Source organism: Anolis carolinensis, unplaced genomic scaffold, assembly GCF_035594765.1.
Source record: "Anolis carolinensis isolate JA03-04 unplaced genomic scaffold, rAnoCar3.1.pri scaffold_10, whole genome shotgun sequence".
Lineage (NCBI taxonomy): Eukaryota > Metazoa > Chordata > Lepidosauria > Squamata > Dactyloidae > Anolis > Anolis carolinensis.
In genome coordinates, this window is record NW_026943821.1 from 3,453,338 (window position 1) to 3,466,696 (window position 13,359).

At 41.4% G+C, this 13,359-nt stretch overlaps 1 protein-coding gene across 1 annotated transcript in view; it reads left to right on the forward strand.

Moving 5' to 3' along the window:
* The window catches only part of LOC100559490 (leucine-rich repeat and fibronectin type III domain-containing protein 1-like protein), a 70,355-nt gene that overhangs the window by 32,978 nt on the left and 24,018 nt on the right, over window positions 1-13,359 (forward strand). Inside the window, exon 2 of the mRNA XM_062962166.1 lies at window positions 5,264-6,677. Coding sequence (XP_062818236.1) covers window positions 5,284-6,677 — 1,394 coding nt within the window. The 5' untranslated portion in view covers window positions 5,264-5,283. The remainder of the gene's footprint in view (window positions 1-5,263; window positions 6,678-13,359) is intronic.

The following is a 13,359-nucleotide window of genomic DNA, read 5'->3' on the forward strand; positions in this document are numbered from 1 at the left end:
TATAGGATAATGGGAGTTGTAGTTTGACAAGGTCTTTTGCCTTCTCTGCTAAGGAAAGCTGGTGTCCCATCAAACACAATGTTATAGGATAATGGGAGTTGTAGTTTTACAAGGTCCTCTCCCTTCTCTGCCAAAGAAACGCAATGCTATGGAATAATGGGAGTTGTAATTTTACAAGGTCCGTTCCCTTCTCTGCTAAGAAAAGCTGCTGTCCCATCAAACTCAATGCTATAGGACAATGGGAGTTGTAGTTTGACAAAGTCCTTTCCCTTCTCTGCCAAGGAAAGCTGGTGTCCCATCAAACGCAATGTTATAGGATAATGGGAGTTGTAATTTTACAAGGTCTTTTGCCTTCTCTGCCAAAGAAACGCAATGCTATGGAATAATGGCAGTTGTAGTTTTACAAGGTCCTTTCCCTTCTCTGCCAAAGAAAGCTAGTGTCCCATCAAACTCAATGCTTTAGGACAATGAGAGCTGTAGTTTTACAAGGTCCGTTCCCTTCCCTGCTAAGGAAAGCTGGTGTCCCATCAAATGCAATGTTATAGGATAATGGGAGTTGTAATTTTACAAGGTCTTTTTCCTTCTCTGCTAAGGAAAGCTGGTGTCCCATCAAACGCAATGCTATAGGACAATGGGAGTTGTAGTTTTACAAGGTCCGTTCCCTTCTCTGCTAAGGAAAGCTGGTGTCCCATCAAACACAATGCTATAGGACAATGGGAGTTGTAGTTTTACAAGGTCCGTTCCCTTCTCTGCTAAGGAAAGCTGGTGTCCCATCAAACGCAATGCTATAGGACAATGGGAGTTGTAGTTTTACAAGGTCCGTTCCCTTCTCTGCTAAGGAAAGCTGGTGTCCCATCAAACGCAATGCTATAGGACAATGGGAGTTGTAGTTTAACAAGGTCATTTCCCTTCTCTGCTAAGGAAAGCTGGTGTCCCATCAAACGCAATGCTATAGGACAATGGGAGTTGTAGTTTTACAAGGTCCGTTCCCTTCTCTGCTAAGGAAAGCTGGTGTCCCATCAAACGCAATGCTATAGGACAATGGGAGTTGTAGTTTTACAAGGTCATTTCCCTTCTCTGATAAGGAAAGCTGGTGTCCCATCAAACTCAATGCTTTAGGACAATGAGAGTTGTAGTTTTATGTGTATAAATCTATTTTTATTTTTATTTTTGATATTTACCAGTAGCTGCTGCATTTCCCACCGTCGGCTTATACTCGAGTCAATAGGTTTTCCCAGTTTTTGTGGTAAAATTATATTTGGGTCGGCTTATACTCGAGTATATACGGTAGTTAAAATACGTCGTCATCATCAAATACATGCCATAAGAAGCACACATTAAAGCACATTTCTACATCTACACTGTGGATTTAATGCAATTTGATTCCACTTGAACTGCCATGACTCAATGGTATGGAATCCTGGGAGTTATAGTTTTAGAAGGTCTTTATGAGTGCAAACTAGAGCTCCTAGGATTCCATAGCACTGAGTATTAGAAATTGAAGTGGTGCCAAACGGCATTAATTCTACAGTGTAGATACACCCCATGCTGGCTCTTTTTGCAAACCAAAATGCCTTTTGAAAAGCCTGGAATGGTTGGTAAGAATCCAGAGAAACAATGAAGGCAGCTTTTGTTGTTGTTGTTGTTGTAAGCGTCATGTGGAACATTAGCCTGCATGGTGCTTGAGTAGTACGTGACGAACAGGGATTTGTGTAGGTTTTCTGCCGGATTGGCCTGCCTCTGTTTCCTGTGTTTCTAAAGGCTCCCAGTCCCTTTGGATGGGGTTAGACCAAGAGAAAATAAGAAACCGTTGCCGCTAAATAAATGTCTCGGAGGGCAAAGCACTGTCACGATGCTCGTGGAGAGAGAGAAATCCAATTTGTGCTTTGGAAAAATAAAAGATGGATTTGGAGAGGAGGAACAAGGGTAGAGTCTATAAGGGTTTTCAGGGCTCAGGATTCAGCAGAAAGGAAAGCAGACCTTTTCTTCCCCTTCTTCTTTGCCCGGCACATAATTAACCAAAGGAATTTCGCTCTGACAAGATGTGTTGATAGCCTCTGGCAAGGAGGATGGAGCGAGGGAAGTATATACTAGAGCAGGGGTCCCCAAACTAAGGCCCGGGGGTCGGATGCGGCCCTCCAAGGTCATTTACCTGGCCCCCGCTCTCAGTTTTATAATGTAATATTTTTATATCAGTTTTAATAATATATATTGTATATACATATAATATTGATAATAATATTATGTTGTACAATATAATACTAATAATAATACCATATTAATGGTACAATACACATATTAATTATATGTTATATATTACATATAATATTACAGTATAGTGGTATATTTCAATATAGTAATATATAATGCTAATATTGTGTTATGCTAATAATATAATATATTGTATGTACATACAGCTGCTCTGAGTCTCCTTCAGGGTGAGAAGGGTGGGATATAAATGTAGTAAATAAATGCAGTAAATAAATAATTAATTTTAGACTTAGGCTCGGCCAAAGTCTGAAATGACTTGAAGGCACACAACAACAACAACAACAACAATCCTAATTAACTTGACTATCTCATTGGCCAGAAGCAGGCCCACACTTTCCACTGAAATCCTGATAGGTTTATGTTGGTTAAAATTGTTTTCATTTTTAAATATTGTATTGTTTTTTCGTCGTCATTGTTGTTGCACTACAAATAAGACATGTGCAGTATGCATAGGAATTTGTTTTGTTTTTTTCAAATGATAATTCGGCCCCTCAACAGTCTGAAGGATTGTGGACCGGCCCTCTGCTTCAAAAGTTTGGGGACCCCTGTACTAGTGTATAAGCCTAGTTTTTTAGCCCTTTTTTAAGACTGAAAAAGCCCCCCCCCGGCATATACTCGGGTGAGGGTCCTGGTTGGCTTATATTTGGGTCAGCTTATACTCGAGAATAGGGAGCCCTGGTGGCAAAGTGTGTTAAAGCTCTGAGCTGCTGAACTTGCAGACCGAAAGGTCCCAGGTTCACATCCCGGGAGCGGAATGAGCACCCGCTGTTGCTCCAGCTTTTGCCAACCTAGCAGTTCGAAAACATGCCGACAGGAAGGTAATGGCACTCCATGCAGTCATGCCAGCGGCCACGTGACCTTGGAGGTGTCTACAGACAACGCCGGCTCTTCAGCTTAGAAATGAGCACCAACCTCAACCTTTCAAACTTCTAGGTTGGCAGAAGCTGGAGCAACAGCGGGCGCTCACGCCGCTCCCGGGATTTGAACCTGGGACCTTTTCGGTCTGTAAGTTCAGCAGCTCAGTGATATAACACACTTTGCCACCAGGGCTCCCACTCGAGTATATACGGTATATATTATTGTAAATTATATTGTATATATGTATATATGCATGTGTGTGTGTATGTATATATATGTGTGTGTGTATATATATATACACACACATATATACATTTATATATAATTAGCATATATATATAGGTAAAGGTAAAGGTTTCCCCTGACGTTAAGTCCAGTCGTGTCCGATTCTGGGGGTTGGTGCTCATCTCCATTTCTAAGCCAAAGAGCCAGCGATGTCCATAGACACCTCCAAGGTCATGTGGCCATTGGCATGACTGCATGCAGCGCCGTTACCTTCCCGCCAGAGCGGTACCTATTGATCTACTCACATTGGCATGTTTTCGAACTGCTAGGTTGGCAGGAGCTGGAGCTAACAGCGGCCGCTCATGTCGCTCCTGGGGTTTGAACCTGGAACCTTTCGGTCTCCAGCTCAGTGCTTTAACGCACTTCACCACCGGGGCTCAGAATATATATATATACACACATACACACTAGCTGTGCCCGGCCACGCGTTGCTGTGGCGTATGGGAATTCTTTGTTAGGTAGGTGGAATAACAGTGAATAGCTTTGTAGCCTGAAAGCCTGGCCATTTTCTTATGTGAATCCTTTTTTGGTGAGGTGGAATAGAAAGGAATAGAATTGCTGCTTGGAAGGTTAGGTAGTTGCCTTTTAGGGGAATGTTTTTTTGGGGTGGTAGAATTGTAATGAATAGCCTCGGTGGTTCAAAGCCTGGGTGCTTGCTACCTAGGGGAAATCTTTGGTTGGTCAGCTTCGGAGTAGTATCAACGTTTCAAAGCCTGGTCACCTTTTACGAAGGTTAATCTTTTGTTGGTCTGGTTGAATTGCACTGAATGTCCTTGCAGCTGCAATGTCTGGCTGTATTTATTATTTTGTATTTTATATATATTACAAAATATAGAAAGCATGGCAATTAGAATAAGAATAGAAGTTCCCTCCCATGGTAGCCCCCTCCCGAAGAAAGCCCCTCCTATAATTCCTCATCCTGTTTTTCGTTGTTTCCCAACCTTGTGTTCTATTGTCGGGTCTTTCCTTGCCTTTGTTTATATTTTGTTTGGAGGGGGGAAGGGAGTGTGACCCCCCCCTTCCCTTCCCTCCTCCCGCTCGGGAAGCCCATTCCCCTTCCCTCTTCCTCCCCTTCGTCCTCCTTTTCCTCTTCTTCCTTCGCCCCATGGGGCGGCCGAAGGGGGAGCCGTAATTCTTCCAAAGGAAGAGAGAGAGCAGGAGAAGGAGGAGACCCTTGCTTACCTTTTCCTTTTCCTTTTCTGGCCCTGGAAGGGAATGCCGGAAAGCCCATGGACTTGGGAGTTGGAAAGCTGTGGAAGGGGCGGGGCCAGGAGGCCCGGTGGTGGAGGGATGATAGGGAGGCCCATGGGTGCAGGAAGGTGTGGGCCCCGAGGTCTCGGAGGAGACCGGGTGCTGCCTGAATGGCCAGAAGGAAGTGGCCGGGGCCTGCCGGGAAAAGGCCAGGAAGCATCTGGTAAGGGTTTGCAGAGAAGGAGGGGGACCTGAGAGAGGGAGCAAGCTGATCCTGGGCAGCCATGCTGTCCCGAAAAATACTTTGAGTTCCATGCGCATGCGTACATTACCTGTTGTGGGTTTTGGCCTTTTTTTTGGTGGTGTGATTGTGTTTTTTGTGTGATTGTGTTGCATCTTACTGGAGGCAGGGATGATGGATTGTGTTGCCTATTTTAGAGTTTGGGGGGTGTTGGATTTTGTTGTTTTGTGAGTCGCTGTGATGCTTTTTATATATAGAGATATATAAATGCTGTGATGGTGTGTTCCTGTCTGGATTGGGTGGCTCTTGGGGTTGGACTGGATGGTCCTTAGGCTCTCTCCCAACTCTAGATTCTTTGATTCCTCTGACGCCTTGCTGTTCTCTTTCTCGCTCTTTCTTTTTCTTTCTTTCTCGCAGGGCCTCCTTCTGACGGCGCCATGGAGCGACTGCTGCTGCTGTGCCTCTTGGTGCTCCTGGGCAGCTTGCTGGGCCGACCCCAGGTGTGCCCCAAGCGCTGCATGTGCCAGAACCTCTCTCCCTCGCTGGCCATCCTTTGCACCAAGACGGGCCTCCTCTTCGTGCCCACCGTCATCGACCGGCGCACGGTGGAGTTGCGCCTGACGGACAACTTCATCACCGTCATCCGCCGCAAGGACTTCTCCAACATGACCAGCTTGGTCCACCTCACTCTGTCCCGCAACACCATCAGCCAGATCCTGCCCTACGCCTTTGCCGACCTGCGGGGCTTGCGGGCCCTCCACCTGGACAACAACCGCCTCCTCCTGATCGGGCCCGACCAGCTCAAAGGCTTGCCCAACCTGCGCCACCTCATCCTCAGCAACAACCAGCTGCAGGACATCTCCCCCGGAGCCTTCGACGACTTTGCGGCCACCTTGGAGGATCTGGACCTTTCGTACAACAACCTGGTGCAGGTGCCTTGGGACACCATCCGCCGCCTCAACAATGTCAACTCACTCAACCTCGACCACAACTTGATCGATTATGTCCCCGAAGGGGTCTTCACCAACCTCCTCAAGCTAGCCCGCTTGGACATGACTTCCAACAAGCTCAAGAAGATCCCGCCGGATCCGCTCTTCCTCCGGATCCCCGTGTACGCCAAGTCGAAAGGTTCCCCGCTCTCCTCCTTGGTGCTCAGTTTCGGGGGGAACCCGTTGCACTGCAATTGCGAGTTGTTGTGGCTGCGGAGGCTCACCCGAGAAGACGACTTGGAGACTTGTGCTTCTCCACCGGACCTTCTCGGGAAATACTTCTGGACCATCCCAGAGGAGGAGTTCATCTGCGAGACTCCCTTCATCACTCGTCACACGGGGCCTTTGGTGGTGACGGAAGGGGAGGGGGCCGTCCTCCGTTGCCGTGGGGTGGGCGACCCAGAGCCTTCCATCCATTGGGTCTCCAGGGAGGGCAAGGTCATCGCCAACACCTCCCGGACCATCTCCTATGACAACGGCACACTGGAGATTCTCATTGCCACCGTCCAGGACAATGGGAACTTCACCTGTATCGCTTCCAACGCCGCCGGAGAAGCCACCACCACCGTTGAGTTGGTGGTCAACCCGTTGCCTCAACTCTCCAACGGCACAGGGTCCAAGCTGCCCGAGGCCGCGGGGCCGTCCGACATCCTCACCTCGGCCAAAGCCGCCCTCCCCATCGGTGCCAATGAAACGGGGACCTCTCCGGACAAAGGCGTGGTGGCTTCCGAAGTCACCTCTTCCTCGGTTCTCATCCGGTGGTATCCTCCGTGGCACGTCCCCGGCATCCGGATGTACCAGATCCAATACAACAGTTCCTCCGATGACATCTTAGTCTATAGGTGAGTTTATTTTGGGATTCAGAATGAAAAGTTGTGGGGTATGTCCAGTGGGTCTTCTAGTCGGATTCTATCGTCAACTTGGTTGGAAGAAATATCAATACAGTAGAGTCTTACTTATCCAAGACTCACTTATCCAAGGTTCTGGATTATCCAATGCATTTTTGTAGTCAATGTTTTCAATATAATAATAATAATAATAATAATAATAATAATAATAATAATAATAATAATAATAATAGATGAAAAACAACAGGAAAAACTCGGCCGCTATCAGGACCTCAAGATTGAACTTCAAAGACTCTGGCAGAAACCAGTGCAGGTGGTCCCGGTGGTGATGGGCACACTGGGTGCCGTGCCAAAAGATCTCAGCCGGCATTTGGAAACAATAGACATTGACAAAATTACGATCTGCCAACTGCAAAAGGCCACCCTGCTGGGATCTGCACACATCATCCGAAAATACATCACACAGTCCTAGACACTTGGGAAGTGTTCGACTTGTGATTTTGTGAAACGAAATCCAGCATGTCTATCTTGTTTGCTGTGTCATACAACGTCATTGTGTCAATAATAATAGTTTCAGTTAACTGAGAGCCTATTGTATTATTGTTGTTTTTGTTATTAATCTGGCATTTCCCAATCTCAGTGGGTTCCGGTTCACTGAGTCTTTTGTATTATTATTATTATTATTATTATTATTATTATTATTATTATTATTATTATTATGGTATTTTTAACAATTCCTACGGCCACCAATTCACTGAGTCTATATTATTATTATTATTATTATTATTATTATTATTATTATTATTATTATACTATTTATATTTACCAATTCCCATTGGCACCGGTTCACTGAGTATTGTATATTATTATTATTATTATTATTATTATTATTATTATTATTATTATTATTATTATTATTATTATTATTATGGTACTATTTATATTTACCAATCCCCATTGGCACCAGTTCACTGAGTATTGTATTATTATTATTATTATTATTATTATTATTATTATTATTATTATATTTTATTATGACACAGCAAACAAGATAGATATGCTGGATTTCATATCACAAAATCGCAAGTCGAACACTTCCCAAGTGTCTAGGACTATGTGATGTATTATTATTATTATTATTATTATTATTATTATTATTATATTATTATTATTATTATGGCATTTACCAATCTCAGTGGGTGCTGGTTCACTGAGTGTATTGTGTTGTTGTTGTTGTTGTTGTTGCTAATCTGCCATTTACCAGTACCAATGGGCACCAGTTCACCGATTATTATTTCCCAATGTTTTCTCTTGAGATGCAAAGTGACTCACAACCTTAAAAAAGCAATGCAATTACAAAACCTACAACATATTAATAAAAATTAGACATACAAATAAGTTAAAATCACTTAAAAACTGGGAGAAACCATGAAAATCCTACCCCTTATGGTCACAAAGATATAGTTGAGCAAGATTTCTGGGAGGTTCAGAACCCAAGGGACACCACGCTTGACGCCTCCTCCTTGCGAAGCGGAATAAAGTATGTGATTACATTAAAATCAAACTTTCTCAAAGGAAGGCTAATTAATGCAAAGCAATGGGAACGGAGCCTGTGATTTGCATGATATGAGGCTGCTTCTTTTTATCCAGCCTCATCTCGTTGCCGAATCTAGGTTACCTTTGTTTCGAAATGCTGAACCAACTGATCCCCTCTGGACCAGCATTAAAACTCTGTGTCTTTCTGACCCAACATTTAAAATAATTGAGCTAAAGGGGAACCCAAGGGGCATCTAGTCTGACCCTTTTGCCTTGCAAGGAGACACAGCTATGGCAAGTTCGGAAGAAGTCCTTCCAATTATCCAAAATCTTCCATGCATCCATCAAAGAAGTTCTCCCAATAGATGGAATCTCTTTTTTCATAACTTGAATCCATTGCTTCAACTACAACTCCCCTCATTCCTGGCCAAGCAGAAGACTATGATGTTGGAGAGTTCTGCTCTCAAATACATTTTGCAGCTAACCAAACCCATGTTAAGCTTGGCTTATTTTCATGGCAGTTTGTATTTGATGGAAATAATATTTGAATAATGGTTTGGAAATGTGTTTCTTGAATATGGGGAAACCTTCAGGAAGAATAATATATATATACCCATTAATCTTATAAAAGTATTTTCCCCTGAAATATTTTTTAATCTCTGCTACAGATATATAGGTATTTTCCCCTGCAAGCCTTTGCAATCCCTATGTAACCTTTATATTTGTATCTATCTGTCTATATACATTAATTGTATATATAAATTTCCCCCTCATATGTTTGCAAGTCTTTGCAAATCCTATATAACTATAGATAGCTAGAGATTTCCATGTACCTGTATATATGTATCTATGTGTATACATTATTTTATATATGAATTTTTGCCTCACATGTTTGCAAGTCTTTGCAAATCCTATACAGATATAATTACAGTAGAGTCTCACTTATCCAAGCTTCTGGATTATCCAAGCCATTTTTGTAGTCAATGTTTTCAATATATCATGATATTTTGGTGCTAAATTCGTAAACACAGTAATTACAACATAACATTACTGTGTATTGAACTGCTTTTTTTGTCAAATTTGTTGTAAAACATGATGTTTTGGTGCTTAATTTGTAAAATCATAACCTAATTTGATGTTTCCCCATATTTGATGTTTAATAGGCTTTTCCTTAATCCCTCCTTATTATCCAAGATATTCACTTATCCAAGCTTCTGCTGGCTCGTTTATGTTGGATAAGTGAGACTCTACTGTACACCCATTAATCTTATAAAAGCATTTTCCCCTGAAATATTTTTTAATCTCTGCTACAGATATATAGGCATTTTCCCCTGCAAGCCTTTGCAATCCCTATGTAACCTTTATATTTGTATCTATCTATCTATATAAGTTAATTGTATATATGAATTTCCCCCTCATATGTTTGCAAGTCTTTGCAAATCCTATATACATATAGATAGCTAGAGATTTCCATGTACCTGTATATATGTATCTATGTGTATACATTATATTATATATGAATTTTCACCTCACTTGTTTGCAAGTCTTTGCAAATCCTATACAGATATAATTATCTATATATAGAGAGATGCCAATATAGATATATATGAAAATATTGTAAATATTGCAGGGGAAATTCACACACACAGAGAGAGATTTCTAGATAGATATAAACATAAATATATAGGGCTTGCAAATATTGCAGGAGGAAAATTCTTATGTGAAATTATCTATATAATTATCTATATAGAGAGAGATGTCTAGATAGAGAGATATGAACATAAGGCTTGCAAATATTGCAGGGATTTCATTGGGATCTATTTTTATTTTGAAATTTACCAGTAGCTGCTGCATTTTCCACCTTCGGCTTATACTCGAGTCAATACTCGAGTCCCCAGTTTTTTGTGGTAAAATTAGGTGCCTCGGCTTATACTAGGGTTGGCTTATACTCGAGTATATACGGTAATTAAAACACATAAACATAAAAATTCCTCAAATACACATATCAAAATATATTTCTATAAAAGATGCATATTAAAACGTATCTCTATAAAATACATATTAAAGTACACAGAACAGAGATGAAACACAGGAAACGAGTTTAAAATCCATGCTTAAAACTTTGCAAGTTCCTCCAGCATGACTTTGAGGCATTGCCTCCCTTGGAAATAGTTCATTTCCATAGAATTCATGTTTCCTGTGCAAATATGGCTTTTGATTGTAGTGCACCGCGATGGGAATCTTTGCATTACAAGATACGTCCTGTATAAAATTTGCACTTCTTTTGGTGCATAAAACAAGAATTTCTGCAAAGGAAGCAGGATTTTCTGCATGGAAGGCAATACTCCGCCGTGTCTTCCAGGAATAGAGTTCAAAACCACTGCATTTTATGAATAAACATGTTTTAAAAAGAGAGTAATCACTGCCCCTACAACCGAAACCAATTCATGCAAATGAAGGCAGCGCAGGAAAACATATTTAGAAAAACGAGACAGGAGCCATAATTACTATTGATAATAGCGCTGCTCTTTTTTTTAAAAAAAAAATGCACACACATTTGTAATTGAAATAGGATTTTTGTTTATTTCCGTTCTCTATAAGGGAAGGTTATGTTAGTTTGGGGAATAAGGACATGCCTATTTGCATTTTATTCAGCTTTTGTCACATTCAGTTTGTTCAAAGGGTTGGAACTCGGCTTCGTTGAATTCTTCCTGCAATTTGCAGGGATTCTCAAAGATATATATTGTTTTGTTATCTTCCATTCAAATAATAATAATAATAATAATAATAATAATAATAATAATAATAATAACAACAACAATAATAATAACAACTGCAAAAGACCACCCTACTGGGATCTGCGCGCATCATCCGAAAATACATCACACAGTCCTAGACACTTGGGAAGTGTTCGACTTGTGATTTTGTGACACGAAATCCAGTATATCTATCTTGTTTGCTGTGTCATAATATAATAATAATAATAATAATAATAATAATAATAATAATAATAATAATAATAATTATTATTATTATTATTATTGGGCTTCGTTGAGTTCTTCCTGCAATTTGCAGGGATTCTCAAAGATATGTATTTTTCTATGTTATCTTACATTCAAAGCTCCAGGACTCACCCTCCACTCTACCCTATATCTGGCTATGAACTAATAACCAAGGTAACATTTTCTCCCTCTAAGTAAGTGAGAAGGATTAATACCTTTTTTAAGGAATTATTATTATTATTATTGTTATTATTGGGCTTCGTTGAGTTCTTCCTGCAATTTGCAGGGATTCTCAAAGATATGTATTTTTCTATGTTATGTTCCATTCCAACCATTGTGGCTTCAGGGCTCACCCTCCACTCTACCCTATTTCTGGCTATGAACAAATCACCAAGGTAAAATTTTCTCCCTCTAAGTAAGTGAGAAGGACTAATACCAGATTTAGGAATTATTATTATTTATTATGACACAGCGAACAAGATAGATATGCTGGATTTCGTATCACAAAATCACAAGTCGAACACTTCCCAAGCGTTTAGGACTGTGTGATGTATTTTCAGATGATGCAAGCAGATCCCAGTCGGGTGGCCTTTTGCAGTTGGCAGATCGTAATTTTGTCAATGTCTATTGTTTCCAAATGCCGGCTGAGATCTTTTGGCACGGCACCCAATGTGCCCATCACCACCGGGACCACCTGTACTGGTTTCTGCCAGAGTCTTTGCAGTTCAATCTTGAGGTCCTGATAGCGGCTGAGTTTTTCCTGTTGTTTTTCGTCAATCCAACTATCACCCGGGATGGCAACATCAATGATCCAAACCTTTTTCTTTTCCACAACTGTGATGTCTGGTGTGTTGTGTTCCAGAACTTTGTCAGTCTGGATTCAGAAGTCTCACAGTATCTTTGCGTGCTCATTACTTTTGCAGGTTTGTGATCCCACCAGTTCTTTACTGCTGGGAGGTGGGACTTGAGGCATAAGTTCCAATGAATCATTTGGGCCACATAGTTGTGCCTCTGTTTGTAGTCTGTCTGTGCGATTTTCTTACAGCAGCTGAGGAGATGATCCATGGTTTCTTCGGTTTCCTTGCACAGTCTGCATTTTGGGTCATCAGCTGATTTTTCGATCTTGGCCTGAATGGCCTTTGTCCTGATGTCTTGCTCCTGGGCTGCAAGGATCAGGCCTTCTGTCTCCTTCTTCAGGGTCCCATTCGTGAGCCAGAGCCAGGTCTTCTACTTGTCAGCTTTTCCTTCAATTTTGTCAAGGAACTTTCCATGCAGTGTTTTGTTGTGCCAGCTGTCAGCTCTAGTTTGTAGTGCGGTTTTCTTTTACTGATTTTCTATCTGCTGTGCTTTGAGGAGTTTCTGATTTTTGACTTCAATCAAAGCAGGTTCTTCACTTTGCTTTACATATTCTGCCAGGGCATGATGATGATGATGATGATTATTATTGGGCTTCGTTGAGTTCTTTCTGCAATTTGCACGGATTCTCAAAGATATGTATTTTTCTGTTATCTTCCATTCAAATCATTGTGGCCCCAGGACTCACCCTCCACTCTACCCTATTTCTGGCTATGAACTAATCGCCAAGGTAGCATTTTCTCTCTCTAAGTAAATGAGAAGGATTAATACCTGACTTAGCAATTATTATTAATAATCATTCTTATTGGGCCAGGGTCTAGCATAGCAGGTTAAATCACCAGCTGGAGTAAATCTTGTCAATCAAAAAGGGTTGACAGTTCGAAGCTTGGGTCAGAGTGAGCTCTTAACTTTTAGCCCAGCTAGGAGGATTGATTTATGGCCATGATCTGGTTTTCAAGCCTGGGATGTTGTAGATAAAGGGAGAGATAACGCAAGAGAGATCCTTCTGAGAGGCCAAAATGTCCGGTTTATTATTTCAGCGGAGTCTCTGGAAGTGGAATCTCTTCCAAAAAGCAAACCAGAGAGACGATCAAGGCGTTGACTTGCCTTTTATACATTTTCAGACAAAGAACATGCTTCTACATACATCTCGTCATTAGTACGTCACTTCACATGCTTACATACATGGACATAAATATGCACAATCAGCATTTTTCTATCTAAGCACTCTAAAAGCTTGTAGCAAGTCACAGACACCAAAAGAGAGATCCATCAAGAGGCCA